The sequence below is a fragment of the Haliaeetus albicilla genome, chromosome 14 (assembly GCF_947461875.1).
Source record: "Haliaeetus albicilla chromosome 14, bHalAlb1.1, whole genome shotgun sequence".
NCBI lineage: Eukaryota > Metazoa > Chordata > Aves > Accipitriformes > Accipitridae > Haliaeetus > Haliaeetus albicilla.
In genome coordinates this window covers 11190180-11217118 of record NC_091496.1, presented here as the reverse complement: position 1 = coordinate 11217118, position 26939 = coordinate 11190180, and the positions used below count along the sequence as shown (strand labels likewise).

Genomic DNA, 26939 nt, shown 5'->3' with positions numbered 1-26939 from the left:
CATATTGCCAAGAATCAGAATAAATGGCACAGATGCAGCTGAAGTTGTCAAAGAGTTCAAATTCAAAATACCTCCATTAAACATCAGTCAACTAATATTTCAGTCAATTTACAAATTTAGCCATTAGCCCATTTCGGTATCGTGATTCTCCAAGAATGGACAAAATATCATCTAAAACAAGTGCTAAATGGTGTTTTCCAGTGAAATTTTCACATGCCTAATTCTACCACATACCATAAAGAGATGCAACATTAAACAGAAAATATGAGAACCAGGTATGTAAATATTATTTAATCCATTATCTGCAATATCTTGCCCTGCTGAAAAACCCTAGTAGCTTCAGAAGGAGAAGAAAATTAATCTAAAAATAGCTGCATCTTACACACATGAAGAACAGCACTAACAAAAATAATCCCTAAAAAGACCTACTATGCATAGAAGGGATACTTGTTGGAGCCCTCCTGAGTGCAGGGGTGTACAAATCACAGTTATCGTCAAGTTATCTGACCACATTTTCCAATCTGTACGAAATATACTTTGTCCACTTACTCATTGTAAATGATGGGGCAAATTCTTTATGACTCATTTTAACAACTTTTTTCAGCATCAAAGAAGCAAAGGACAAAGAGAAGATAAAAAGAAACACAATACATCCTAATTGCAATTGTATCCATTTCACATAGTTGCCTGTGATGTTACAATGCCAAACCATATTGGTTGTCATATAATGAAAGCAGAGAGAATAAGAGCACCACGCAACTTTAGATAAGGAAGTTAGCTGGCTACTATGGCTAGGCTGCCCTATAGTAAAAGGAGACTAGGTCTTCTACAGCCTAGCACTTAAGCTTTTCCTAAATTATTTGAGACAAATTTCTCACTGGAAATGCCAATCCTTCACTGTCTATGAAATGCTAAAAAATGTGTAGCTTCAGCTCAGGAAGAAAATGATGCTTTGAAGTCTACCTGTAGCTAAAACCAGATGGTAGAATATTGATTTTGTTATTTGTACGCTGGCATCCAGAGCCAGTCAAATCACTGAGATAGAACTCCTCTTACATGTGCAGATACAAGGGAAATTTCTAAAGGTATATATTATCAGAATAAGGTTAAAAAAACCTTCCAAAACTGGAGGAAATTGGTATCTGCTGGGTGACATGTAATAGGTAAAGCAATCCCTGCCCCAGCTTTCTCTGTACTGCCAGGGCAGGTCTTTACATGCAGTCTCACTTTTCAGTCCAGCAACCTGCAGCTGTTGGACTTGCAGAAACCTGGCATCGTCCTTCCAGTCTCTAGAATAAAGTTTCTTTATACCTGTTACCTTTGAGACTTGATGTCTGGAGTTCCCCTTCTGCACTGCCCCAGCTCCAGACCCTCCTCCCAACTGACCATATTCAGGTGCCACCTCCTCCTCAATGGCTCTACCTGACCCAACACGCAGCTCCTGGGGCACTGGCTTACAGAGAAAACTCTTCTTTTCTGCTGCCCAGCTACAAAATACATAAAATACTATACTCGTTTGTTCAATAAATCAAATCATTCTGCTATTTTTCAATGCATGTTATGAGGAGAAAAGCCAAAAAATTCCTGAATTCTGCTGGCAGGAGAAAAAAACATCCAGCATTTCTTTGATCAAATCTAGACTAGATTCAGACTTGGTTTGAAGTAAACCTGGGTTAATTCATGGTCAGACTTCTTTTTACTAAGTTAGTCATGTCTGCAAATCAAGACCAATTTTGCAACACTTGATACCATTAATCAGTAGAAAAGAAAAGACCTCTGTAAGGGTATAAGCAGAGACTCAATAAGCCTCCAGTGCCACTGTCAGCATGCCTCTAAATCTCAGTGTCTCTTCTAGGGAAGAAGCAGACCTACAAGGAGTGTGCCTCTTAGATAACCATTCTGTTCTCTGCTCACTTCTGCCCCATATTTACTTTGACCATACATTCATACTTTAAAAAAAAAAAAAAAAGTTTGGGGTAGAAATTATTTTGCTTTCTAAAAAGCATAGGAAGTGTACTTTCTGAAGCAAGTGGGGTAATGTGTCTTGTTTGAAAATTTTCCCATCTCTCAGCTTTCCATTCTAAAATGGGAGATGGATTCGGTGGATGGAAAGAGAACAGGTTATAGCTTACCCACATTTACCAATGAAGATTAGGGTGTTTTAAAAAAACACTTATAAAACAGCAGGCAAAAGATTATTACAATCAGTTCCTATGTTCTCCACCTGATGCATTCCACCTTATACGCCCAGAATTGTGGTATGTTAAAACCCACCAGGAATTTTTGGAAATTATGTTTACATTCACACCTAATCATCCTTTCTTAGTTTTACAACAGTTTTCAACTTGATGTAGATATATATTTTTTCATCATTATTATTTAAAACTTGATAGCTGCATTTATGCTGCAGTTTTAAACTCAGGGAGAGCTAATGTTTCCCATGTGATTCCAAAATAACAAGGCATCACTGAATTAAGAGATACTGTCTAAACCATGTGGCAAAGACAGTTTATCAGCTTTAAAAGATTTCTCCCTGCAAGTTTTATAAAGTAATGAAAAACTGTTTTTCATATTTAAAACAGCCATAGGCATTCTCCAGATTGCTTTCCTCTAGTGGAACCCACACATTGACCCTAGTCACAGTGAATTCACATTTTGTGCAGGTACTTACTCCCCAAAGGGACCCATAATTCTAGAGCCTTCACATTAATTCAGTAAAATAAAATAATAAGTGTTACTATCATTTAATAGATGATCAATAACTGTACAAGAAGTACTGTTCCATTAGTCATGACTGCAATCCAACATGGGACTGCACAAAGGAAATCTCTAATAAATCACTTGTGCTAACTAGAGACACAACTCTTGCCAAGATATGCAACTGGCTGCTCCCAATTAAAACCTAATGAGGAAGACCTACGGAGGAGCAGCAAATGTCCAGTGAGGTGTGGCTGGTTTCATGTTAAAGAAACATCTGTTTGTTTATTTGCAATACTTAGTCCTTTCAGTTACATCACTGAAAAATTTCAATCTTTTCCTTAGGCTGTTGTAGCTTGTGCAAGAAGGAGTTTATAAAACCAGGACAAGAAATTACACTATAAAAAAGGTAGAAAAGGAGCAAGATGCAAAAGCAGATGAGACAAACATTAAGGAAGGAATCAAGGAAGAATGAAAATTCAGTCGAGCAATTCAGTCCACAGTGGAGAGGTGGATTACCTGAACACATGGAAACAGAAAAATTAGATTTAGAAATAAAGTATAAAGATGATGTGGAATCACTAGAAATAAAATAGAGACCAGCACAAAAAAACAGGAAAGAACTCAACAGTGAAACAAAGATGACTATAAATAGGGTCGGGGTACAAAGGACACAAAGAAAAAAGAGGCAAAGCAATATTAAAACTTATGGTAAAGGGCATCTTAATGCAGTAGCACTCAGCTGTCCAATAAAAGCACTGCAGCATTTGTCCAAATACAACACAAGCAGTTGACACCTGCAAATTAAAGTGCATGACACAGACTGCAATATATCAAACTGAAAGGGTTCTAGGGAAAAGGACAGTGAATGAAAACCTGAGAGACCTGTATTAAATTACAAGTTTGGCCATTATCTTCCTATGAGATATGAAAAATGGTAATATAATACCTCCTACCTTGTTGTGAGGATAAAACTCATTAATTATCATGAAGTGCTCACACATTACATATAGCACTGCAGGGGAAATAAGCAAGTAGAATCTAATTGCTGTTGTAGGATAAAGAGTACAAAAGGTATATTACTGATTGATGGACTAAGGCGTTACAAATTGATTGTTTTATCTGAGACACTGAGAAATCTACAGGCCAGAGAATGATTGGTCTTCACGTGCTTTTTTTTTTTTTTTTTTTTAAGGCCAAGCAAACACAGTCATTAGATTCAAAAAGGCCCATCGAGAGAGCAGATGAAAAATGAGAGAGAAGGATCTCCTGAATGTGGTACGTAAACAGGAAGAAGGAAAGCAAACTATACTGCAGCATATTGACACACACAGAAAAAGTACACAGAATTTAAGTTGGAGGACTGTTCTTCTGATAAAGCTATAATTTTATAAGGAAGAGTGGAGACAAATAGAAACTGGCAGGCAGGACCTGTGAGATTAATTTATTCTAATTCTTCAACATCTAAAAGTTAAGATCTAAAAGTGTCCGTTATAGGAACCTGGTCAACAAAGAGAAACACACATCTAGAAGTGATTCAGCTGACCTTAGAAACCTATCTCAGAATAAACTGAACAGCTCTCTAGAGGTATCCCAGTGTCTAGCTTAGATATCTAAGTTTAATAAATAAATTTCTGCTACTAATTATTCCTACTGGAAATAAAAGAGAAATACAATATCATGTTCTGTGATTAAATGAAGGCTCACGGCATGGAAGAGAAAAATACATGAACTTGTTAGACACAGCAAAGAATGGATGGCAAAAGCAGTTTTACTAACCAGTGCTTCAGAGACGATTTTATTAAAATCTCTAAAAAAAGATGCCACCTAAGTCCCCTCAAGCCTTTTTTCAGGCAGGAACAGGGGAGAAAAGTCTGTCATTTTTGCATACATAGTTGAGAAATGGATGTAGGTTTTCTCAAAAAAATTCAGTATCAGATCACTGACCATTTTATCCTTATTGCTGCTTCTTTCAAGTTAGATTACTGATCACAATGACAGCAGAAGCACAAATACAGCTATTTTCACACTCAATGTGTTTTATCAAAAAGTATTTAACTGATTTTACCATCTTAATGGGACAAAAATCATCTGTAAGCATACCTACAAATTTCTATTCCCAACAAAGTGCTACAACTAGAATACAAATTTTTCTTGGATTCCTAATCTGAATTTATCTAATCAGCCTCAACTTTACTGATGAAGGAAAATAATTCCTACATTTTAATTTTTTAATAAATATTTACATAAAAATGTTAACAGTGAAAAACTCAAGACACATGGAATAGACTTTTAGGAGGTGCATGTTAGTGGTTCCTGAAATACCGGGCCTTTTAAAGGGATCCAAATCTGCGTGTATAAATTACATCTCTAAAATAATTTTTCTTCTTCTATAATATAAATAAGATTTATTTTGTTTATTAAGAATTAATACTGATATTGCAGCTGAAGGAGGATAACGTTTAGCATCATTATGAAATAGTCACCTTTTCTAAATAGCAAGAATCACAGAATGAAAGAATCATTTACATTGGAAAAGACGTTTAAGATCATTGAGTCCAACCATTAACCTAACACTGCCAAGTCCACCACTAAACCATGTCCCTAAGCACCACATCTACATGTCTTTTAAATACCTCCAGGGGTGGTGACTCAACCACTTCCCTGGGCAGCCTGCTCCAGTGCTTGATAAGCCTTTCAGTGAAGAAATTTTTCCTGACATTCAATCTAAACCTCCCCTGGTGCAATGTGAGGCCATTTCCTCTCATCCTATCACTTGTTACTTGGGAGAAGAGATCAACACCTGCCTCATTACAACCTCCTTTCAGGTAGTTGTAGAGAGCGATAAGGTCTCCCCTCAGCCTCCTTTTCTCCAGACTAAACAACCCCAGTTCCCTCAGCTGCTCCTCACAGGACTTGCGCTCTAGACTCTTCACCACCTTCCTTGCTCTTCTTTGGATGAGAAGAAGCAGAATTCCAGGATGTTTCTCTAGGATGAACAAATCCAGCCCTTAGCAGATATGCTGAACCAATGAGGAGGTATCAGTGGCTGAGATATCTGAGACTGGCCTCTCTTTTCATGGTGTAATTAGAACTCATGGGGAACTTTTTAATGGTACCTCCTTGAGTCAAAACATTTTTTCTGATCAGCTAGCCAAGTTTAAATGACTGACAGAAAGCACACACTCTCAAACAACCAGAGCTTGTAAATACTGTACTTTCTTGGTATCTTTTCCCTTCACATTGTTTTCTAAACTTAGAATTAAATAAAGAGATTAAAAGCAAAAAAAACTCCTTTTCCCCCCCCTTCTCCCTCTTTACCCTTTTGATTTGAGGACTGTTATGAATGAAAGAAAAATACTTATTTCAATACATATAGCCCTATAAACATACTAGCAACTCAAACAGAACCACAGACTCAGTGCTGTATTTTTATATTTTACACAGTCCATATAGCACAGATCTGCAAAACATTTCAGCTCACTAAGCTGAAATTCTTAGGACTTAAAGTTTTTCATTGTGATTCAAAACATTTCAAAATAATAACTTAAGCTGGCGTTGGGTTTTGGTATTGCACTCTGTGTTGTTGATGCCATATTACAGTGTTACTTCTTTCTTGACAGATTGGCCCTGACTCACAAGGAACTACTCCTAACTCGACAATAATGTCATTCCAAGACTTCAAAAAGACATAAAAAGAAATAAAACTGAAACAGAAATACAAATAAGACATCTGGTGAAATAAATTTTTTTGGTTTGTTTTTGGGGAGGTTTTGGTGTGGTTTTATGGGGGAACAAAAATCCTGAGGAAAGTCAAAGAAAATGAGAGTAAATTCTGGAACAGTATTTCCTTCCTGCCTTGCCTGACAGATTTGAATTTATGTTGTAGAAGTAGTCACCTCAAGACCTTTCCCAATGCTATTTAATTATAACAGATACAGCAGGGCCTTCTCCTTCACACCATAATCTACCATCACTATGTGGTACATTTAGATTCAAAATCCAATGTTTAAGCTTTGTAATTCTGTTTCCAGAAGTGATTAGCACCTGCAATCCCAGTGCATTTCATGAGAAGAGAACAATATCTTTCAAAATTATGTTACTTTTAATGAATTTTACTTAAAGCATACAAATTTTAAAACTCAGGGCGGCAGACTTTGTTGTATCTGAATTCCAGAACTCGTGACTCTATATAAGCATATCAAACAGTTCTGCTTGACATGATCTATGTACCTTCTTTAATTGCCTTACAGCAGAAGCATCAATTACAATAGTGATGCCATCAATCTCTAAAGAATACTTGATTAAAAAGTGCAAATGAAGCATGCTGGCAATTCTGATTAATACATTTACAACATTTTTCTATGGTTTTATAAATTAAATCTATAATGAAGACAAGCAGTTGTATTATCTCAAGTGAAGGTGAGCATAACTTGTCTTCTCCCCACAAGACATTAAGATTTATAATAGTTAAAGCCATATAGGAAACTTCAAACCATTTAAAGTCAGAGTTTTAGTAGAACCAGGAATTGAAATATCATACACTTTGCCTAAATCTTGGGACTGGATATTCAATTTCTCCAAAGCTGATTACAGTCATATGAGTGATCACAAAGTGCATGAAAATAGTTATTCAGTAACATTTTACATCTGCTTTCCCCTCATGTATAAAATTTCTTAAAAAGAATACAGAACAAGATAATATGAGGTTGGAAAATAGGGCCAGAAAATGGTTCCTTCAGAGTAAATTATTTATATTTATCATTTTGATTCTCCAGTCCTATAATTATGATTTTATTACATTTCAAAAAGTGAATGATACTGCTGTCAAGATCTTTTTTCTCCCAGCACATTCCCTGCCTGATCAGCAACTCAGACTGTATGAGGGAAGACAGACTTTGAGAATTAGAACATAAAATATTATCTGGCTCTTGAGGAAAATTTTCAAGACATTTCTAAGTTTCTTGATTTCTTGCTTCTGCAAAATACTTAAATGCTAGTCTAAGAGTTTCATTAATATTTTAAATCCCTTACTTCTCTACGATTACAGGCAATGAAACAAAAAAACATACTACTTACATCATTCTGATCATCTTTTGCATTGTAATAGATTATATCATTATTCTGTAAGAGAAAGAAAATAATTGTTAGTTTGAAAGTAGAGAATAAAGTTTACTAGCAATAATTTGTACTAAAATACATTTTAAAATAAAACTGCATTTCTTTATGTATTATTATCTTTGAAATATGACAGAATCAGACCTTTGCTAGCTCTCTGTTGCATGTAATGTTTCCCATGCTTGTGTTTAACTTTTAACATTCATTTAATGCTTCTTCCCTGTTAAGCTACATAAGTCTCTCAAAAAGCCAGCTAGAAAAGTACAGACAACGTTGGACAAAATCCAGAGCTCATAAAAGTCTTCTGTAAGCTGTTTCTTTTGCAGACATATGACTCTCTCACTATGCAATTAGGTGATTTATACACCACGACATCTAGCAGGCAATAGATACAACGACGCATGGGCATTGCTAAGTGGGTTAAGTATTTGTTGCACACAGGTTTATTGTTTTATTCACCTCCCACGGTGAAAATAAAATCTGGGAAAATACATGACAGGAGAGTCTGGCTGTTGTAGCATAGGGCGGATCCTGGCAGCTGTGTGGAAACGCTGTACTATGAAATTCAAGCAAAGCAGTGAAGAAGATTACTAGTTTCCGTCACAGAATCAGTCAGAAGCTTCATTCAGTGTAACATCTACAGTAGTTTGAAAATTGGGGTATTTCCTATGGAATACAGTATTGTTTCCTCTTGAAATATTTCTGAACCGTTTAAAAGCCTTAAAGATTTAGGTTCACTGTAGTAGCTTTCCACTAAATAGAATTGCTGTAATGTGCTCTATACTTTTTTGAATGAAAGTAAGCAATTGTTATGTGCATTTCTGTATGAAATAGACACATATATGTACATAGCATTTTTTTAAGTCCCATTACAGATTTTGAATAAATAAAGAAAAGAAGGTAATTTTTTTCATGTCCAGCAGCTTGTTTAAAATAGGTGATTGCTGTTAACCTCCAAAAATAACCTTAATTTATATTTTCAGTTCTGTTTATGGTAATACCTTTCAATTTATATATCTAAATTAAAAGTTGACCACAAAAATGTTTTTTCTTTTATAAATACCAACAGGAAAAAATTATTTCAGTAATCATTTTTCAAGTGGGTAAGCCAACGACAATTATTACTTGCACTAAAAAAGCACCATGACGTGCTACAAGGTAATGCAGTTCATGTTTATAAACCACCATTTTCCTCACTTCATAAATAACAACATCGTTCATTCTCCTTTGTGACCTTTTTGAGATCCAAACATGAAATATATTACAGATGACCTAAAGGCCATTTTGAGGTAAATGCTATTCACTCTTTCCTTTTCCTTCAAAATGCACTTTTCTACTTTTCCATCACGACAGGTCAGTCAGTTTTGTACCAGTATCTGGGTAACTAAGCCAGACCTCAGTGTGTTACAGACACATGAGGAAATTCCTTTCATCATTAAAGACCAAAGCTAATTGCTTATTCACTTGATTATTGTGAAGAAAAGACCATGTAATGCTTGTGGAAGCCTTCAAGTAAGTTGGAAGAGGCAAAAGTTCAATTTTCTTCAGATCCTCTTTACTTTGTACATGGTTGTGTGCAAAATAACTGTTCTGTAAATAATTTGATCTGTTCAAAAAGCCATGTGATTCTTTAGCAGGCAACATTTAAAACTGCAAAGGCTCCAACTCTGAGTGGTACTAGCTGGAAATGTTAGCAGAACTGTTTTCATCACAAGATGATCTGTTTAATTAAAAAAAAAAAAAGTTGTTTCATGTCAGAAGGCAGGGGAAAAGAATACTTCCTTCACCACACCCCCTTATGTCATGTCATGTCATGTCATGTCATGTCATGTCATGTCATGTCAGAGCACCTCCCCTGCAATCTCTTTCCTGGAAGCTTTTGTTTGGGGAAAAATGAGACCAGGAAAAGCAATACAGACATACTTATCTGGATATTATGTTTATATAGTTTTTGTTTCTTGGTTTCATTTTAAAAAGAAACATTTTCATAAAACACAACTCTATTAGGCCTTCTCTTGTATTGACTCTCATCTAGGTATCAGTTTATTTCCCCACCCCCTTCCCATTATTCAAGTTTACCCTAACAGTATACCTTGTCATAGAATCATTTAATGCATAGGATTTTTAACACTGTCCTCTACGCATACAATTCTGTTTATCTACTTAAACAAAATGATTCTTTATTGTCACAACTATATTTTCCCCTGTCTTTTATATTGTTTAAATTGATCGAAGCTGGCACAGTATTGCTATCTACTTCTACTGGACTAAACAGTATTTTTTAAATCACCTATTAAAGAATCAAGTTTCAGAAACATGACACATTTACAAGTTAATTAAAATAACCATCCCCACCCCCCCAAATGAATTAGATATTTTGTTAAGACTATTCACGTAGTTCATTACCCTGCCTGGAGATACCACCTATATAATGCATAAGCTAACACTGACATTGGTCATATCTCACTACTTTTAATATAGAAAATATGACATACACATTGCTACAACACACTGAACACTGTATAGTTCACAAATTAGATTCATGGATCAGTTAGATTTTTAGAGGACAATTTTTCATAATTTAACCACTTCTAGCTGACAAGAACAAATTGCCTTGTTGCTGGTTCTCAAGCAAGTAGTTTAGTTATTTATTAACTTCTTGACACAAAGAATTTGAATCTTCCCACTGTTGTACACTTCTGCCATCAGGTAATACTGTACACTTATCCAGCTAGCCTAAAATACAATGTAAATATCCTAGATATTTATTTTTGTTCTTTACCCAGTAATGCTATGAGAGAGAGTGGTAAATACTCACTGTTACTTCTGTTCATGAATTAACAGATTTAGTAAGACAGTCCTGGAGCTGAATTTATGGAAGAATGACTTTAGAAGACCATACACATAAATGAGAGACTTTAGCATACTATCAGTAGACAAGATTACAAAAGGTATGCAGTTGGAAAGGTGAAGGGTAGTTTTCACCGCCATTAATTCCTCTTTCAAAGCAAACAGTTTCAGCATCTGACAAGGATATGCAAGGCATATAAAAATTACATTAAGGACAAGGTCATAAATGTTTTATTTGTGACTCTTACTATTTTCTCCTATTCTACCCTACTAATCTTTTTTCTTCCATACTTTCATTGATATTGTTATCTGCTGAAGTTAGATTGTTCCATTGTCTTTATATTGCTTTTCATTTCAATAGTAGTTTGTTTCCCAGCTTTGCGTATAAAACAGTTCCAAGGGAAATACTACATATTGGGTAGTATTAATAACTTCCCAAGTTTCACCACACAGAATCCAAAGTTTCTGGTCTCTATGATCTCTGTGTCTAGAGATTTGAAGAAACACATAGATTCATCAAGTAGAAGAAAAGCATGGGAAAATATAATCTTTCAGAACATCTGCAGATGAAATTTGGATTCATACCAACACTAACTTACACTCTCATTTTGATTCTCTACGGAGCAAGTTTACAGACCCAGTCTATTGATTTGACTAGTTAAATGCCTAATCTCAACTCAGAATTATATGAATGGAGCTGAAGTTGGCTTGTCCTCACAAGAAATAATATTTTTTTCAAATTGTGGTGGGATGACCCTGGCTGGATGCCAGATGTGCATCTATCACTCCCCTCCTCAGCTGACCTGGGGGTCTGTGGGGCTGTTTCACTCACATGTTCTCACTCCTCTCTCTGGCTGCAGTTTCTGTGCCCCAGCAACTTTTTTTTTTTTCCCTTCTTAAATCTGTTCTCCCAGAGGCACTACCACCGTCACTGATGGGCTCAGCCTTGGCCAGCGGCGGGTCCGTCTTGGAGCCGGCTGGCATTGGCTCTGTTGGACATAGGGGAACCTTCTGGCACCTTCTCACAGAAGCCACCCCTGTAGCTCCCCTGCTCTGCTACCAAAACCTTGCCACACAAACCCAATACACCAATCAAATTCTTTCAAGAACAACACAAAGGTATTACACTGCAACAAGACATATCTGACTCTACAGACAATTATGTAAATTGTGATAATATAGCTATGTCATTTTGTTTGTAAAAGCTATATATCCTCCTTTACTCTACCAAGTGCCAAAGATGAAAGCTCCTTGTCATTGCCACATAATGGCTTCTGTAGGAAAATCTGCTCTGTAAATCCAATGCTAGACTTCCAAGAATTTTCCATGAAATATGGACCCCATCAACTTGGTCAAGACTCTTCTTCGGTGGAAATATTGTACATGTGATTTCTGAAGTATCTGCTTTTCCACAAGAGATGTTTGCATTTAATTCAGAAAAGAAAAAAAAAATATATATACTGGAAATCTTAAGATTTTCAACAAACATCCAATACTATCTATTCAGAAATGTTGCTTTCGCTGAAGCTGTGATTATGATTACTCATGCCCTCAGGTCTGTGCGTGAGGCTTCCTACAGACTCTACATAACTTAGATCCTGTGATGTGGCCCCAAATGGTGTTAGGCACGCAGGGGAGACTGAAGGCCTGAAATGAATTCTAGAACTTTGTGAGACACTATAATGAACTACCTGAAAATAAATGAGTTATTTAAAAAAAAAATAGGAGGAGAGGGAGAAAACAGTTTTTCACAGCTTTTCGTAGGGTAAGAAATCAACGTAATGTGTTAGTTTAGACAGACATCACCATCACCCATTTTTCCTAAAAACAGCAGTTTCAAAACAATTGCAGAGAAAATGTGAAAGGAAAAATAACACTCTTTTTCATGACTTTATTTGCTACAGAGATGCTAGAAGATAATAAACGCCCTCAGGAAAAAAAACAAAAAAACAAAACAACAAACAAACAGAAGAGTTTTTGTTAAAGGTCTCCATACTTCAAACATTTGAATCAATGAAACACTGGTGGCAAACCTAAAATTAGTCTAGTGGATAAAACTGCAAATATATATTACTGCATAATTATTGGTGTATGTTTTAAAATCTGAAATTAAGGCCAAATATGATTACTTGATTTTTTTTTAAAACAGCATAATTCCCATGACTTATAAGTATTTTATACAAAATGTGCTAAAGCAACCAAAAAGCGGCAACGTATAAAGCTCCTTTATATTGTAGTTAACCTGCTAGTAGTGATACCTACAAGGATTCTTTTGTTGTGCAGGTAATGAGGTAGAGTAAAAAATCAAAAACTGAGAAAAAACAAACCATATTACAAATATATATCTGATTTTGACTGTTCAGTTTAAAAATAAGTTATTAGAAGTACACATACAAATTTGGAGAATATTTTAAAATCATATTAATCCCACACACTTTGAAAAGACATATAACGCTAGTGGATGAACTGGGAGTCTTGTTGCTTCAGCATGCAGCAATAAAAAACTAATAATACAGGTTTATTTCATCTTTCATAAAGATACCAGATGAAATTATTGTAAATGCAAAAAAACACATTTCATTAAGTGTTGGTAAAATCCACCTGCTTTAATTTAAAAAAAAAATAAATCTTGTATCTTCTTGGATAAAGATGTGCATTTTAAAAAGTTCACTCTAATACCTTTAGGGTAACTAAGATTTAAACCCAACCTAATAAATCCTATGACAAATAAACCAGGTAGTTTTAGTTTAATCCCTTATATAGTCTGACATGCAATTTAAGGCACAATTAGACTCTTCAGAAAAGAAAGCTAAATATGGCCTCCCACAAATAAAAAATGACATCTATTTCTAAAGAGAATAACTTTAGGGAATAAAAGCCTGCAAACAGGGAAAAAAGGAAAGAATGCCAACTATACAACCTCTTTTGTTATAGTTTTATAATTTTATGTAAGAAGTGAAATGGTACAGGTAAAGTAAGGGGATTACCAGCCAATAACTTTTTTCCCCCCTTCATTATCCATGAGTAGAAATATTCATTTATCTCCTGTGTTTAAAGTGAATGCAAAGTCAAGCAATATAGTAAATTAGTTGAAATTACTGTGTCTCAACATGGGCTGTAAGAAATGGGTGGGAAAGTGCATTTAAAACAGGACCTTGAAACAGGACTTAGAAACAAGATCTTTTAAAAATCAAACAATTTTTAATAAAAAACTGACAAATATCAAAAAGTTCAATAACATCCCAGTTTAGCAATATTTCCCCATATTATCCATAATATGGGCAAATGAGTCACTTAGGTTAGATGTTTTTTCCCCAAAACATAATTTGATCAAAGAACTACTTTCTCAGAATGTTAAATTTCATACACTAATTAAAAACTTCCAGGTCTGCACTATAATTTATGATAAGCCTTTTTCATCGGATTTGTGTAAAGGGCTTTTCTCAAGATTCTACTGAGACTAATAATTGGAATGTCAAGATGAAGGTGAAGATTACAGGAAATAACATAAAGGAGAATTAAAGGTGCTGCATGCTCTTTGTCATAGAATACACTTTCTTTTAAAAGGTGAGAAAGATCGACTTATTCAGCATTCATTTAGAGGTTATTTCTTCACTGAAATTATCAGTCTGGAAAGCTTCAAATTTATAGACAGTTTTCATGAGAGAATCACTGGTCCATTCACAGATGCATCAGAGTGATAAATAAAATTAGTAATTTATTGATCATCTGCACGCTAGACAGGGGGACTAAAACATTCAACCCTCATAGAAACAGATAACTTATCAGATAAGAGTAATGTACAGATACAGATTCCAGATAAAAATACACTATATGAAAAATGCACTTTCAAGTCCTTGACATCAATTCTGAGAGATTTTTACCTGAGGCTAGATCCAAAGATTGCAATGCTGATGGCAGAGAGAATTTAGGCATCTGAGTTAAAAACTGGGATAATGAAAAAGTTCATTGAAGTCTAAATTTGGAAGAATCTAAAACTCTGGAAGTACTTGAGTTTCCAACATTAATATTCTCTAGGTACCTTAATACCCTATTTCTATAAGGACCTTTGAAGTACCTCAGACTTCACAGCTCTGAGAAGTTTGGACCCTACTTCGCACCTTCACAGAGTCAGGACCCATAAACTGAAGCCTCTCACCCCTGCAACTTGAGGTACTTCCTATCATTGAATACATCATTCTTTTCAACATGTAATAATCAATGACAGCCAAATACATTAGATCAATTAAGTCACAATTAGCAAATGGAATGGACACTTGCTCTGCTCTCACCCCCTCTTCTCCCTCCTTCCTTTCTCCTGACCATGTGAATAGTATAGTTATAGGGCTTTCCTATTTAGAAAAATTATTATGAACATTATTCTGAACTCTGAATTCTGCATTAGTGAATACTATATAGCAAAAACATTTGCTTCCTCACTTTGACTGATGATATGTTTTGTGAAATAGGTTTAATGCAAATGGTCCAGATAAAACTCAGAAACTTATACAGTGAAAATAAAACTGAAAAAATCAAATCTGAAATTTTTGTGAAGAAATACATTAAGATAGCATGTATTTTAAAAATGCAAAACCTATTTAAATGCATATCCTATATACACTGGACTCCAGTTGAGAGATGAGTTATTTTACCAAATCATTGTATTTTTGATGGCTTAAGGCAGGCACAACATGAAAATACTTTTAACAGTAAATATGTGTCACAAACAGGAGATCATATGTTATGCTATTACAGCTTCTGAATACTTACAGCTCATGGGAGCATCATGAACTTGCCTTGATCAAGAGCCACGTACAACAAGCCATGGCCAAGGGCACAAGGCTGAGTGTGGTGAGCTATGGCACACATGGCAGTGCAAACAAGGAGTGAAACAATCCTCGGTACAGGCTGTGCATCAGTGAATGACAAGAGAACACCTGAGATGCTGGAAAAACATGATAATGTCATGGACTGATTTGATGGGCATCCTGTGACACCTGTCTATAAAACCCCCAGTAACAGAGACTGTAGGGAAACGTTGCCACGTGGATGTTTAACATGCCAGGAAAGCCAAGCATCAAGGTGGAACCAGCCGGCAACAGTGCCAAGCCACTGCCCAGAGCCCAGAACTGAGACTGGCCAGAGCAAACATCCCACGTACCCCAGGCTGGGCTCTGCTGACTCACTGGCACCATGGCCCGGGCAGGTCTTAGTGAACTTTGTGTACGGGGAGTGTGTGTGCAAAGTTTGCACTGCTACAGCCCATCCATTGCTTGGTCCACTTAATGACATAACCTTCACAGTGGCATGTTGTCTCGTGTTCCCTCCCTCACTGTGACCATATCCAATTACATGCTGATTTTAACCACCGTTGATTTAATTTGTCTTGTGCAAATTATAATCAGTAAAGCTGAGTAAGAAATTTTTTATACCACATTCAAAGCTCAGGAGAAAACCCTGCTATTTTTTACAGGTTACAATTAGTAAAGGTTTTTTTTTATTTTTCCCCCATAATGTATTATGTCACATTATACATTTACTTAGAAAAAAAGAGAAGTAGTGAAGAGTATCAAGGTTGCAAGCACAGCCTCAAAAAGAAGCATAAAATATACTAGAAAGAGTACTCCTGTCTTCAAATCTCTAGAATTGATCATAGAAATTGTAAAGAATAGGAAAAACTTTTCCATGTCAAACAAAACTTCCCAATTTTCAGATAATTTTCGCCATAAAATTTGTTATAAGAAACTGCCATTGGACTAGTTAAGCTGTCAGAATGATACTTTACTTCCTGAAAAAATTAAGAATGTATTTTAAGTACTAACCGCAATTTGACTGTAGAATTAAAAGACAGAAGTGGTTGAATGTGTCAGGTTAAATGCAGTACAGCCCACGAGGTGATGAGAAATACATGTCAGACAAACACCTGAAGCAGAATCTACAGAGCTGTCTGTTCTCCTGAAATAATACAACATACTCCATGAATAATTTCTGCATAAAGACATCTTATAGCTCAATGGCCTGCAATCAGAAGGCAATCTCTGTTGTACATGCAGATAATTGGTAATATAACAATTTTGTTAATTTGCCTATTGGTATGAATAGTCTTTTTCTTTATGAATTGTTTTTAACTTTGTGGATCTTTTTTTCTTAATCTCATTTTTTTAGTGCAACTGGTGAACTAAACAAATCAAATGTGGCAACCAATTAAGTATTTTTTTAATTGCAAAATATCAAAGGCCAAATACTTCATGCAGGAATGAAGAATTAGTGACTGAAGAGTTAATGATGCAAAACCACATTGATATTACTCTCTGGTATAGCTGAATATATCACAGAATGACTGTTGCTTTAGTTAGTCAAACTGAAGATTTCTCTTCAAGGATAATATTTCGATCTACAGTAAAACCACAAACATCACTATGCAAGAGTATATGCAAACATTAACCATGTACTACACTACAGCTACAATTCAGCACATCATAGTGACTGTATATGGGGACACATGCCAAAAGCACATCATTTTACACCTTTAGACTTCCAGGATTCGCCTGCAATGCTCCTCCAATAGAAGACTTTTTTCTTGTTATGTTCATCAGTCACCTTCATACTGGTACAACATTCGGTGAATGGGAACTTGTATGTACCTACAAAATGGAATCTTGAGCTGGCAGTGCCTTCAAGCCTGCCAAGACTAATTCAAATGGAAGACTTTGTTCTTAGAACAGAATTGTTACAGAGTATATTTCTTTTTCTAAGAAATACTGCACATGTTAATATAAGGTTCTCTGTACCTAAGACTATCAAGCTATCTGTCTCCAGTTGGCTATGTAACCTTTTACCTTCTGGTTACTGCTCACTTTCATGTTGAACTGAAACCCTGACACTACAGATACCAACAGCAACAGGCTAGAGGACAGATGTGTACTCTAATTAAACCTAAACGTCTTAGACAATAAATTAAACATTTCCATAAATAATTGTTTTGTTCACTTTTTCAGAGAAGTTTAGTAAGGTAAGCACCACAAATCTATAATAACTTGGGAAGAAGGATGAGGGCATCCATTGGCAGCAGGACTTAAGCTTCAAAGCCATTAGGTTTTATACTTATTTATTTATTTTCAGCAGATCAAAGTGAGGAAAGTGCCTGTCTTGAGCAGATGGAGAAATCTGTAATTTCTGAAATTTAATTTCCCCTGCAGACTTTAATGGGAGAGGAGAAACAGAGAAACAGGCTTTGTATTGGGAAAGACTGCTGTTTCTCTGGCAGTCTGCAATCTGTTTGTGTGTTTTGGTTTTGGTTTTCTCTCAAGTAAAAAGAACCAATCAATTTTAGAAACACTATGCATTATTTGCTTACTTCCATCCTATGTGTACCCAGTAGCTTAACTACCAGCCAGGAGCTCCACATATAAGGTAAGACTATGGAGAAAAACTCTTGGGATAGGCAGTTATTTCCATCTTTGAAAGGGAATACTCAGTAAAACATCTCTATATGACAAAAATAAGGCTACAGGCATTAATAAAGCTTCAGCTCTGACTCTCTTTATGCTGAGGATTCAAAGAACCAGTGGCAGGATCCCTGATACAAACCATATCAGTAGTAACCAGTGGGGCAGGATAAGAAGCTTTTGCTCTTATATCATCCCCATTATTCTAAGAGTTGATTATTTGATTGCATAGTCCTGCAGCCACTTGAAAACAGTGTTGAAATGGCTTTAGTCTCCTTTACCAATTTTTTTTTAATTACTGTTTTGCAATTTTAAACATTGTGGATTTTTTTTTTTTTAAGAAGAAAAATATGATATAGAGGCAGAGTAGCAAATACCATCAACTTTGCACACAACTCACTTCAGTCCACAGTACGTTCCAAAGACTTTTTCAAAGCGTTTTATTTCAGTCTGAGCCAAAACTCATTGAAGTCAACCAAACAGACTCTGGAACAACCCCAGTATGGACATACGTTTCATGTTATGAATAGAAACTCACAAATAATATTACTATAGCCCCAATGGATACAAACACCAAGAATCAATATCCACTCCCATTCAAGTAGAAGAAAGATTTATAACATGCCTCTGGTCTAAGCTAGGAGGTGGACAGGCAACAATTCAAAACATTATTCTCTTTCTCCTACCAGCCAAACCTCCCTCAATATTCTTACCATCTCCCCAAAGAATGACAAAAAAATCTAGGATTTTATGTACCTGCATGTGTCACAAATGAAGAGGAAAGAAAATGAAAAGGAGACTTCTGGAGTCACAGAGTTTAAAAGAACTGGCTACTCTATCTAAAGAGATACAAACAACCATCTCCTATCTTCCTCCTCCAGTCCTCTAAGTCAAAAGCAAGAGACAACCCTGAGAGACAAAAATCTTTTAAATCCTTTTTAATTTTGGTAAATATATTCTTCCAAAAGGTTCAGGAAATTGCTAATCTCATCACAGTAACTTCCTCAAAGCATAAGCAACTGCGAATGGCTTCTTTTTATAAGGCAAAATGCAATCGATTACAAAGCAGATTTCCAGGTGGGAAAATGAAATTAATTTGTTAGCAGCTAATTAACCTCTATATCACACTATCTGATCTGTTTAATTAAAGCAGCAAAGTATGTTTATTTTAATTTATTCAGCATTACTTCCTTTAGTTGATGAAAGAACATAAAAATAAAATAAATAAATAAATAAATAGTCTAAACTGATTGCATATTATCCAGATCGTAAATATTGGGACCAGTATAGTACAGGAGCCTAGTTAAACAATTTGGACATGAGTTTATATCAGGTTCACAGGAAATTGGCATTCTGAATTCATACTTAAGTAAGTGCTAGGATGTAATGAACTAGGCAACAACTCTTGCACTATCATAACAGAATATAGGAAATATGCCAGTTGTCTGACTCCAACGAACCTGCAAAACCCCCTGAGGAAATTATTTTTTACCCAGTTGTCCTGGTTTCAGCTGGGATAGAGTTAATTGTCTTCCTAGCAGCTGGTACAGTGGTACGTTTTTGAGCTAGGTATGAGAAGAATGTTGACAGCACACTGATGTTTTCAGTTGTTGCTAAGTAATGTTTAGTCTAAAGTCAAGGATTTTTCAGCTTCTCAAGCCCAGCCAGCAAGAAGGCTGGAGGGGCACAAGGAGTTGGGAGGGGACACAGCCAGGACAGCCGACCCAAACTGGCCAAAGGGGTATTCCATACAATGCGATGTCACGCCCAGTATATAAACTGGGGGGAGTGGGGGTGGGGGGATCGCCACTCGGGCACTAACTGGGCATCGATCAGCAGGTGGTGAGCAATTGCATTATGCATCACTTGTATATTCCAATCCTTTTATTAGTACTATTGTCATTTTATTAGTATTATCATTATTAGTTTCTTCTGTTCTATTAAACCATTCTTATCTCAACCCACGAATTTTATTTCTTTTCCTGATTTTCTCCCCCATCCCACTGGGTGAGGGGGAAGTGAGTGAGCGGCTGCGTGGCGCTTAGTTGCTGGCTGGGGTTAAACCACGACACAAGTAATGGGCAAACCTACAATACAATTTGTCTCAAAGGAAACGAGTTTACATCTGTTACATTGCTACTTTGTTCTATTGATTATAGCCAACAAAAAGATCATGTTTAGGAATGTTGCAGTCAGTGGTTTCAAAATATTTAAAAGGAATCAAACTTTAGGCATATTACACTACAGCGGAGTAAAAACTCAAGAGCCTAGCTTCTCAGTGATCCATAATGGTGACTGAAGCCATCAGGTATATTCCAAGGCTTATCCAAACCCAGCTGTGCACTGAGGTCAGCAGTCCCTCGGATATCTCTCCGGACCTTCATCAACTCAAACTCCACAACCTAGAACCTGAGGATAAATGCTTGTGTCTACTTTTAAAACAAAATTTCTATCACTTGTTGCATGCAGATTCGTATTCATTTAGTCCACACTTGGAGTCAAACAGAAGCTGATAAAACTAATTATCGATGATAGATCATGACAGAAGACAAGGACTCTCAGTGGAGAAACCTTGATTTGCTTACAGCTTGCATTTTGATGAGATGATAGCCAGGTAAGATAAAATGTATAAAGAGCAGACTACACAAAAGTGAACTCCACAAGCCATGACTGCCAGTATTACACAAGTAAATTTATACTATCCTAATCCCTCTGGCTTTGTAATGTATTAAACAATTGATGGCCGTAAGTAACTGAATTATAACTTTTCTATTTAAGTAATTATGATCAACTATGTAAAATGCAGAGCATATTCTTAAAGAGATTTTTTTTTTTGCTTCTGGCAGTAAAATGGACACTATTATTCTATAAACAAGGTTATTCTCCCTTCCAATTCCACACTTGTACCGTGAAAATAAACTCAATACATCCAACATAAGTCTAACAAGCTTACTCACAAGCAATGTCATGAAGCTTGCACTATAGCTAACAGAAATCCATTGATACAACAGGTCAGATACAAAAAGCATATTTTTTTAGGCTAGAATACCTTTTTTCAACTTTTATTCAAAGGCTGCACACTGTGTTTTAAACCCATCATTTAAGCTCCTACTTCCTTGGGAATTGCACAACAGTTAATGACATTAAAACAACAAATAATACTAGGGAAAAAATTAAGTCGTAGGCATTTGCAAAATGCTGCAGGAATTTTGAATTATCAGTGCTGGTAATTATTCTTAAACTTGACAATATAATGAGTCGATTGATACTTGGATTAATTTTCAGAAGTCCAGGAACCATCATGTGATCTTAAAGACTATGAGGCAAGGAATTTAAACACAAAGACAAAATTTGCTTCTGAATATGTCCATTTTGGCAAGAAATTAAGAAAAAAAAAAAGCAACCACATTATTTCAGTATGTGATTGGCTCCAAACAAATGAATTTGTTTGAATTTGTGGTTTGATACATTCAGGATATTTTATTAAGTTACTGAATACAATATATAGCAATCTGCATATAGTATCTAAGTTAACAAAATGTAAAAATATTTTCCCTACTGAAATTATACCAAACAAAACCAAATCAACATTATCAAAACAATGTTTCTTTCATCTTCCTCTTTAAATTTTCACAGAAAACTTAAGAGATTTAGTTCTGATAAAAATTGTTTTCCACGGAATATGAACTACTACAAAACATATGTCTTAACCTTACTTTTTTAAAAAATGCTTTGAAATGAAAGATGAAAACATGTAAGACTAATTTTTATATTTACTTACATACATATGCTTTGAGAATATACCCAGTGGTTGAAACAGTTCCAAGAAACACAAATTTCCTCCTCTATTTAATTTTCTTCCCTATTTCTCCCTTTGCAAAGAAACAGTGTATGGCAAGGAATATATTACAAGGATATATTTACAAGAATATACTACTCTAAGCAAAAATACCCAGATAACATTAATGTCTTTTAAGAAGCTCACTGGAATAGAAAAAATGCCTACATTTGGCATAGTTTTCCTTAAACTGCAGCAGCAGAGGGTTTTAAACATCTCTTTCTTTCCTCTTTCTTCCATATGTAAAAACTAAAATACAAAGAGATTATAACGTGTATTTCTGCAGGGAAATTAAACACACACTATTTTTTCCTTAGTATTACAATACTGTGTAACACAGGAAAAATGAATTGACATATATAAATCATGAAAGTCTCATCCAAACTTTGGATCACATCTTACATAGCTGACACTGACCTGAGAAGTTAATGATCTCAAATAAAGTTTTTAAAAGCATTTGATTTCTTTCCCTGTCTGTATCAATTCTTCATTTGGTTTATTCAATCATTTAAACTGTGTCCACAAAAAACCACAGAGTTATAACAAACAAAAAAGCAATTGCTGTAACTTATCTTACACAATTTGCAGGAAAATGAGAAAAAAAAACAACTAAATCTCTCAATTTCCTCCTAAATGTGAAAAGTACCTTTCCAAAAGGTAATAAAATTCAAAAAAATGTCAGGCCATGTCTTCTTTTCAGATGGCTTTGGTTCATGCACATAAAAAATGTGTCTGGCATATTGACTGTTAATTATTTTAATGGGCTTCTTACAAAGATAAATCTTACCCACTTTGTTAAGATTTTACTTTAAATTATTTTGCTAGATCTCTGATGTCTTAGAACAAAAGCAACTGTGGACAGCAGTTACCAGGCTTTGAGAAATATCCCATGCTCACCTAATTAATAAAGAACAGAAGGAATCATAATTTAATTATTCAGCTTTGACATCCATTTTTTGCACGTCTTGCACTCAGTCACTGAAATAAAGCAAACCTCCACGAGTACACCTTATTTCGGAAGCAGTTCAGTAGCATGAGACAAGCCAGCAGCTGGAAAATGTCATTCATTTTACTATTTAACATAAAATGATGAAGACTTTTCCAGTTAATCACTACAAGCAAAAGGACCATATCAAAAATAATTAAAACATAATTACTTTTCTTCTTAATTATTGGATATATTACACTGGTATGCTGGAATTCATGCAGGAGAGCAGTAAGATTTAAGAGCTGGATCAACATCTTGCTATTATGTTTCTCATTCTCTATCTTAAGAACTATACTAAATGAAAAGTTATTTGTGTTTTCTTCCACTGATCACAACAGGGGTTTTCGCTCACCATGTATTTGATGCTTATGCCACAAACTGCAAAGAAACTTCTGAATAAGCTGGTTCAGTTATGACAGTAGGGTAAGGTGCTTGGATAAGCATTTGCACTGCCACAACCACAAGCTGCTTTATTTCAGGGAATCTCATATATCTCTTGTGTCATGGTTTAACCCCAGCCGGCAACTAAGCCCCACTCGGCCGCTCGCTCACTCCCCCCTGGTGGGATGGGGGAGAGAATCAGAAGAGTAAAAGTGAGAAAACTCGTGGGTCGAGATAAAGACAGTTTAATAGGGAAAGCAAAAGCTGCACGCACAAACGAAGCAAACCAAGGAATTCATTCCTCACTTCCCATGGGCAGGCAGGTGCTCAGCCATCTCCAGGACAGCAGGGCTCCATCACACCTAACGGTGACTTGGGAAGACAAACGCCATCACTCCGAACGCCCCCCCCTTCCTCCTTCTTCCCCCCGCTTTATACGCTGAGCACGACGTCTTATGGTCTGGAATATCCCTTGGGTCAGCTTTGGTGGTATGAGAAGCAGAAAAGCCCTTGGCTCTGGGTAAGCCCTGCTCAGCAGTAACTAAATCATCCCTGTGTTATCAACACTGTTTTCAGCACAAATGCAAAACCTAGCCCCATACTAGCTACTATGAAGAAAATTAACTCTATCCCAACCAAAACCAGCACATCTTGACAGCAAATGTGCAATTTAAAAAGACTTCATATTCTTTTTTTTTAATAGTGAAAGGATATGACTTCTTTTCACCACCCAGTCCTGTCATTTTCTAGAGATAGTAGCAGGGTTCTTTCTTGGTTTTGCTTTTTTTTTCCTGAGTACTATGAAACACAGGTAAAAACTACCAAAACAAATGTTCTCTGAAAACAGGGAGCAAAGAAAAATAAAGGAAACTAGATGCTAGCTACATCCTCCAATGCTTTTGTGGAAGATGCTCCAATAGTTCAGTACTAAACAAAACAGAACAGTCCAGGATACAAGTAGGAGGGGGGAAAAAACCAAACAAAACCAAAACCAGATTCTTCTTTAATTGTCTCGTGTTTTCATATAACTTAGGTAAATTTATTTCTACCAGTAAAAATTGAGAAATAAATAGTAAAAGTAGTAATAGCAAAACGCAAGATGCTCCAACAGAAGGTTCTACAGAAGGAAAACAAGCAAGATTAGAAATTGATGTCGCTAAAATACATTATGGCTTATTTCATATTTTTGTTTGGCAATTAATCTGGAATTGTGCATAGAACCAGAAAGAAGGTTTGTATCTTTTTAAACCTGGCGGTGGTCTTTTCTTTTTATTTCCCTTTGGAGAAATCCGGTTGGGTTGGGTTTTTTTAATCTTTTCTCTTTCAGTACAATAGGGATAAGAACTCATTATATCCCATACACACCCTGCAGTGGTAAGAGCAGTTAGGACCCACCACTTACGGACAAGGAGTCTCCCAGGGCCCTGCAGGCCCTTCCGAGCCCGCCTGGCACGGAGCGGCACCCCGGGCCCTCCGCTACCTGCCACGGGCCCTGTTTCAGCTCAGCCTGGGTCCCTCGGTCGCTGCCTCAGCGACGGGCCGGGAGGGCCCGTCTCCAGCCCCGTATCCTCGGCCGACCTCTGCCCTGCGGCGGACCCCTTGGTCTCAGCCTTGGTTCTTCACTCAGCACGGCTGGAACCACGGCTGGCCCTGTCGCCAGCACCCACCTCGGCCTGCCCCGGCCGGCCCCACGGGACGGCGGCCATCGCAGAGGGGACGGCCTGCGCTGGGCCAGCTCCAGCTCCAGCTGGGCTGCAGGGGAGCAGCCGGCCCTCGCTGCTGCCTCAGCCACCTACTGACTGCACGTGCCCGTCTCCCCGTCTTCCCAGCTTTTTCTAACCCTGCTGTAGCCACTTTCCGAAGTTCTTTTCTGAGCCCAACCCAAATTTTAAGTAAATGACGGTAGTTATCTTTGCTTACTCATTTCACCCAAAGTTCAGCCATCACTCATACCGTATTGTCTGACAGAACAGAAGATGAATATGAGGTAACAGGGGAATTTTGGAAATGAACCAGAATAAAAATGTTTACAATACTTAAAATAACCATCTTCTGCCTTAAAAGACTGAAGTAAACCAGTATCACCACCTTGATACTTCATTTGCTCTCTACCATTTTATTTTACTTACAAAACTGACAATGTTATTTCGTAAACTCAGATCACCCAGTTAAGTCCATGGCAGCTTTAACCTGACTCCAACTCTTGATGAAGAACAGAAGCTGTAGGTTGTTTGTTTGTTTGTTGCTTGGTTGGTTGTTTGTTTTGTTTGTTTTTTTTAAGTGGAAAAAGAGGCTTTGGAATAACTGTGCCAGCATTTTTCCCCAGACTGACTTCCATACTTATAAAAGAAAGGCCACCCACATTGTCTGTTTCCACTCACCGCTGGATACGAAACTTTAAAAATTGTGTTGTAATAATATCAGATTATTCTTTTTTTCTATTTATTTAAATGTAGTTATTTCTACCAAAAATGCCCCCATACCCTCAGAGCCAGACTAAGCTCAGGCAAAGCTGTCAGCTATACAGTACATTAGATATTGCAAGGGCAGTAAAACGTAGACAAAGCCTGCTTTGACTATACCGAAACCTGGGAAAGCCAGACTGCTGGCTGCTGGCTGTCAGTAGGATGGAGAGAACAGCAATCACTCCTTGAAAAAATGCTCTCTTCCTTAAAACCAGTTTCAGCCCAAGCCTGCACATAGGCTCCCAGCAGCATGAGCAGCAAGCCTGGATCCTCAGTGACCACTTCTGATGTAATGTTCCAGTTTTGCCTGTTTCTTTGGACTCTCCCTAATCCTGCCCAGGAGCAGAAGTCAGAACAGTCCTGGGATTTAACAACTCAGAGAAGGAATCAGCTAGTTCCGAATTTGCACACTGTCCTAGTTCAGGAATTGCACAAAATTTCAAAAATATTTTAAATCTAATATATGTAACTCTTATTCTAGGCAGAGAATTATTGAAGTTCACAGCACTTTAGCACTCCCATCAACATCTATGGTAACACAATGTAGGCTTGGGCCCTTACGCTTTGTATAATTCACTTTAAAATTCTTGTACTGTTCAGCACTTCTTTGAAATTCACCTCTTTTCTAAAATTCAGAGTGGACAGATGGACAAATAACAGAATATGTGAGGAAAGAGCCAATGTGAGAAATTTTAAACAAGAGAAATAGCTATTGTGAAAAGTGAAATTAAGACAGGTATTTGATGAAAAAGACAGGCAGTCAGAAAGGCTCATGCATACCTAAACAAAAAGGTTACTGAGAAAAAGAGCTTAACACTGGAAGAACATAATGAAGAAGAGAGTATGAAGTACATTGGAAAACATATATTAAATTGATTTGAATTTGAAGAAATGCATAATTTTTTCTCAAAATTTATCTTGTGATGCTTGAGGACTACTTCAGCTCAGCTCTCAACAGCACCATTACACAGTATTACAGAAGCATGAACTGAGATTTCAAAAAGCCAAAGAGGAAGGAACTACAAGTGTTTAAGAAGGGATAATGGATGATGGGAAACGGGCTGAAGAGGAAAGAAGAAGGAATGCTGCAAAAAAGGGTGAAGTGTCTTGTCAAGGATGACGCCATGTTCACATCCAGAAAAGACACAGAGGTG

General features: G+C 36.5%; 1 protein-coding gene across 13 annotated transcripts in view; it reads right to left on the bottom strand.

Annotated features, from left to right (window-relative positions):
* The window catches only part of CACNA2D1 (calcium voltage-gated channel auxiliary subunit alpha2delta 1), a 426426-nt gene that overhangs the window by 194646 nt on the left and 204841 nt on the right, over window positions 1-26939 (bottom strand). For all 13 annotated transcript variants that reach the window (XM_069801699.1, XM_069801697.1, XM_069801705.1 and 10 more), the window contains exon 5: window positions 7777-7821. In XM_069801699.1, coding sequence (XP_069657800.1) covers window positions 7777-7821 — 45 coding nt within the window. The remainder of the gene's footprint in view (window positions 1-7776; window positions 7822-26939) is intronic.